This window comes from Acyrthosiphon pisum, chromosome A1 (assembly GCF_005508785.2).
Source record: "Acyrthosiphon pisum isolate AL4f chromosome A1, pea_aphid_22Mar2018_4r6ur, whole genome shotgun sequence".
Lineage (NCBI taxonomy): Eukaryota > Metazoa > Arthropoda > Insecta > Hemiptera > Aphididae > Acyrthosiphon > Acyrthosiphon pisum.
In genome coordinates this window covers 168947132-168951833 of record NC_042494.1, presented here as the reverse complement: position 1 = coordinate 168951833, position 4702 = coordinate 168947132, and the positions used below count along the sequence as shown (strand labels likewise).

The 4702-nt window shown below is 26.7% G+C and overlaps 2 protein-coding genes across 11 annotated transcripts in view; one reads left to right on the top strand and one right to left on the bottom strand.

Moving 5' to 3' along the window:
• The window catches only part of LOC100570512 (ring canal kelch homolog), a 278429-nt gene that overhangs the window by 1870 nt on the left and 271857 nt on the right, over nt 1-4702 (top strand). For 2 of the 3 annotated variants that reach the window (XM_029486648.1, XM_029486646.1), the window contains exons 5-9: nt 2592-2751; nt 2825-2937; nt 2997-3293; nt 3355-3495; nt 3579-3758. In XM_029486648.1, coding sequence (XP_029342508.1) covers nt 2592-2751; nt 2825-2937; nt 2997-3293; nt 3355-3495; nt 3579-3758 — 891 coding nt within the window. The remainder of the gene's footprint in view (nt 1-2591; nt 2752-2824; nt 2938-2996; nt 3294-3354; nt 3496-3578; nt 3759-4702) is intronic. The other variant, XM_029486647.1, reaches the window with a different exon arrangement.
• LOC100158704 (kelch-like protein 3) overlaps nt 1-4702 on the bottom strand; it is a 255214-nt gene that overhangs the window by 22416 nt on the left and 228096 nt on the right. The window lies entirely within an intron of this gene.

The window sequence follows — 4702 nt, the reverse complement described above, 5'->3', positions numbered from 1 at the left end:
CTTTAAATGCTTATAAAAAAAAAATTGTGCCTATGTATTTTTAATATTTTTCAATTGATATTGTAACAATATATCAGGAGCTTTGTATTAAATTTTTACACTTTTTGGCCCAACAGATAAAACTTTATTGATATTTATAGAAAAAAAAATTAAAAAAATTGAAAAAATGACAATGTCCGTAAGCAGCTTAAAAAGAGTCAAAATATTTTCAAAATTGTATGGTGTATAGGAAATCGCTAATATAAACATTCAGTAAAATTTTCATGTATCTACAGTTATTCGTTTTTGAATTACAACAAAATAAGAAAATTGTTATGTAAGAAATCGAGTGAATATCAAATGTTGTAAAAATATGAATTTCAAACGCTCATAAAAATTTGATTAGAGTTTCTTATAGACATTTTTTTTTTGATTAAGGTAGATAATTCTATAAAAAATCTTGTATTACATTTTAAAATCTAAGATTTAAAAAGAAAAATTTTTACGAATATTAACTCAAAATAATTTGCTAATTTTCGTGATTTTTCCATATTTTGTCAATTTTTGAACTTTAAATGCTTATAAAAAAAAACTGTGACTAAGGATTTTTAATATTTTTTCATCTGCCTTTGAAATAATATACTAGAAGCTTTCTATTAAATTTTCAAGCTTTTTTAACCAACAAATAAAATTTTATTGATATTTTTAGAAAAAAAAATGGAAATGAAAATGTTCCTAAACAGTTCAAAACAAATCAAAATATTTTTAAAATGTTATCGTGTATAGAAAATGTAAACAAACAACCAGTGAAAATTGCATGTATATACATTCATTCGTTTTAGAGTTACACCAAAAGCCAAAATCGATTTTGTGAAAAACCGATTTTGCGTATAAATTCCCGTTTTTTCTTAATTTTTCTTTTGTTTTTCACGGCGCTTTTGAAAGCTACTGGGAAATTTTTACTTTTGACCCCCCCAAAGTACCAACTATATTCACTTTCCTATCAGAAAAGATACTGTTGAAGAAAATCCAAGCACTTTTACTGTCCTAAAAGGTGATGACAGACACAAAAATAAAAATAATAAAAAAACACACATCATTGTAAAATCAATACATTTATCGTTCCACTCATAATCTAATATTATAAGTATAATAACTATTGTATTTGTATTTACTATTTTTTGGGGTAAAAAAACATTTACCTGGTAAATTTTTACAGCACTCTCATATTCTCCAGTATAGAATATGCTATAGCTGCTTAAGAATTTGGTATAATATGTATCCCCACTTAAATATTCTTTTAAATAAAAATCACAAAATCAGTTTTTTTTCTTAAAAGCTTAAAATATGTTGCTAATATGCTTTAAAAAAACCCTAAAATATTCTCTAAATATGCTTTAAACTTTTAAATATACAAATAATATGATTTTTTTTTTTCAAAATAATTCAATAAAAACAATATATAACTTTATAGTTATACACTATCATTCTTTTGGTAGGTAACAGGTAAATTATTTAAATATAAAAAATTTAAAACAATTCATACATAGGTATAATGATATGTGAACTGATAATGAAATAATTATAATATAATGAAATATATATATAAAAAAACAAAATATTTTAATAAAAACAATACAAACTTGCATGCCCTTTAGTGACAGCTAAGTTATTTGAATATACATGATGTTTTAGAAACAATAATATAATATATTCTAAAATATTTAAAAACCTAAATATCCGCGCTCTAATCATAAGACATAACATTTGTCATTATTGGCAATAATAAAAATTTGAAACAAATAATTGGGAATATTCTATGATATAACGCTGATATCAATTACAATATATTGTTGTTGTTGTGTACCTTTAAAATTATAATTTTATTGTTTTATCTTTTTGTTTTTATCGTGAAGATTTGTATCTGCCGTTTTTTACCGATTACCAACTACTATAAATCCGAATACTATTTATGTTTCACACATTTAAACATATTTAACAGTAATCGGTAGCCACAGGGATGTACAGAATACTACTAACCGCAGATAAACCTAAAAATAGAATAAACCAGCACATTTTTCACCATTAGCCAGATAAATTTTAACATACTATAGCATAGGTACCTCTATTTGTTGTAATCGAGGTATAATATTGTACAAAGTATCAATTTGCTATTCAAAAATTTGTGTTAGATCCACTTAACCCACATTTCATAATGGCGATCCGATTAAATCCGATCCCAAATATGAACTTTCTGCTATACCTGTTCACATGCTTATATTGTATTTATAAATAAAAAAAATATATAGTAAATATGATAAAACCACCTATAAAAATTATTACAAATAATTTAATAATAATAGGCACATAGAAAGTTATTAAAGTATTGACATTAATAAAAATAGATTTAATACCATAAAAATCTAATAAATATTCTTTAGCTTGTTAAATATATATATATTTATTATATATTTATGACCCAATAATACATTAATGGGTGGTTTAACAAATAAATATTATGTTAATTTTGGAATATTTAGATAGAAACGCCAATGATCTTAAATGTTAAAGTTTTGAGACATTAAAGTTAAAATTTTATTTTATTTTTTTAGGTATTTGAAAGTGTTATTAAATGGGTAAAAAAGGATTTGGATCAGAGAAAAGACTTTTTGACAGAATTAATGGAACACGTGCGTTTGCCAATAATAGCATCTAGACCTGATATATTATTAAATATAGTAAACGAACCTCTTCTAAAGAATAATCCTAAATGTTTGTTATTTTCATAAATATGCATTCATTATAAATTTATTTATTTCATTAATTGTTATTATAATATTTTTAGGTAAAGATTTTGTAATTGAAGCATACCATTTCAATCTACAAAAATCAGTACAATATTTCACCATTCCACAAACAATTCGTTGTAAGCCCAGGCAGTTTGGTGACTCACATAAAGTATGATTCCGTTTTGTTAAATTTATCTTCACAATAATTTCGTCCTTTTATTATATTAGGTTATTTTAATGTTCAACCGGTCTGATACATCACCAAAGTGTTATACAGAATGGTATGACCCAGTAACCAAACTACGTGAGAAAGCACCAGGGATGAATGATTGTCGTCATACAGCTGGTCTAGGTGTAATTAGAGATCAATTTGTGTTTGCTATAGGAGGTGTGAATTTTTTATGTTCACAATCTGTTACTATGCTTGATGTATCTTCTCAATCGCCCTCTTGGGTTCCAATGGCTGACATGGTAGTAAAACGAGAACGATTAGGAATTGGTGTATTGGATGATTGTATATATGCAGTAAGTTAAATCGGTATTTTACTTATTTTATATTAAGTATGTATATTATTTGTAATTCTAGGTTGGTGGAGGAGATCCCAAACATCCATTAAATAGTGTTGAGGTTTTTGATGTCAGTATTCAAAAATGGAGATTGGTAGCTAGTATGTCCACTGAAAGATGTGATTTAGGTGTTGGTGTACTCAATCATCGTTTATATGCGGTGAATAATCATATTATTCATTTATTTTCAATTTGTAATACATTTATACTTAATTTAATTTCTCGTTTCATTAAATTGTATAGGTTGGGGGTGCTGGTAATGGTAAATCTTTGAAATCTGTGGAATATTATGATCCCACACTTGACACATGGACACCAGTTGCAGAGATGTCTACAAACCGTCAAGGTGTTGGTGTAGGAGTCTTGGACGGTCTTATGTATGCTATTGGTGGCTATAATGGAAAGTATCTTAAAAGTGTTGAGGTTTATAGACCAGGTTTTCAATGATATTTAATATGTACAGTTTATACCTATACTATAAGTATATATTTGTAATTAAATATTATTAATGTGATATTTACACTAATTATAACGTTTAAAAAATATTTGCTCAATCATTTTTATGACGTATTTGTGAGTAGTAAATACTAATATTGTAATCCGGGGATTTTTATTTTAATTACCATAAATATAGTATACTGTAATAACTTAAAAATACGAACAATATATAAATGCGACTCCTGTCGATAAATATATTTAATTCAGATGTTAAAAAAGTGAAATTAAGCTATTACCTTCCTCCGGGTGTTCGGAGGGCTCTCGAGATCGTGTATTCGAGAATTAAATCGAATACACCGTACAATATAATTTATGTTAAAAGCACATATAAATTAATACTGCAATCAATGTAAAATATTATATTAAATGCCTTACCTACCTGATTCGCAGTTGTTCGTGAATTATGTTGCAAGAGTTTATTAGATTTTAGGTGACACAAGGTAATACTTCAAATATACTAATCGAAATAAAAACGCACTGATTTTGACTTAACATAAGAAGTCCAGTTGTCGCTCGTTGAAATCGGTATCGATATTTTGAGAGGTTCTTACTCGGTGGCTGGTGATCATGCACTGATTTAAGAGATGACACGGATATGTCTATCAGAGAGTGGTAGGCGGTTTTGTCAATGGTTTTTGTACTTCCCCGAACTAGATTTCTCTTCGGCGGCAAAGACCTTTTTGTCGGTGACAATAGTTTTGTTAAGGATGCCCGATATCTACGAACGACAGTATGGCCGTTATTTATTATTCTGTAAGATTTTAGTTTATTTGTTATTATGATATGTTAGCATATCATTACAATACGATTATTGTGAAAAATTAAATTTGAGTAAATAAATATATTTTTTTTATCACTTTTTATATTCT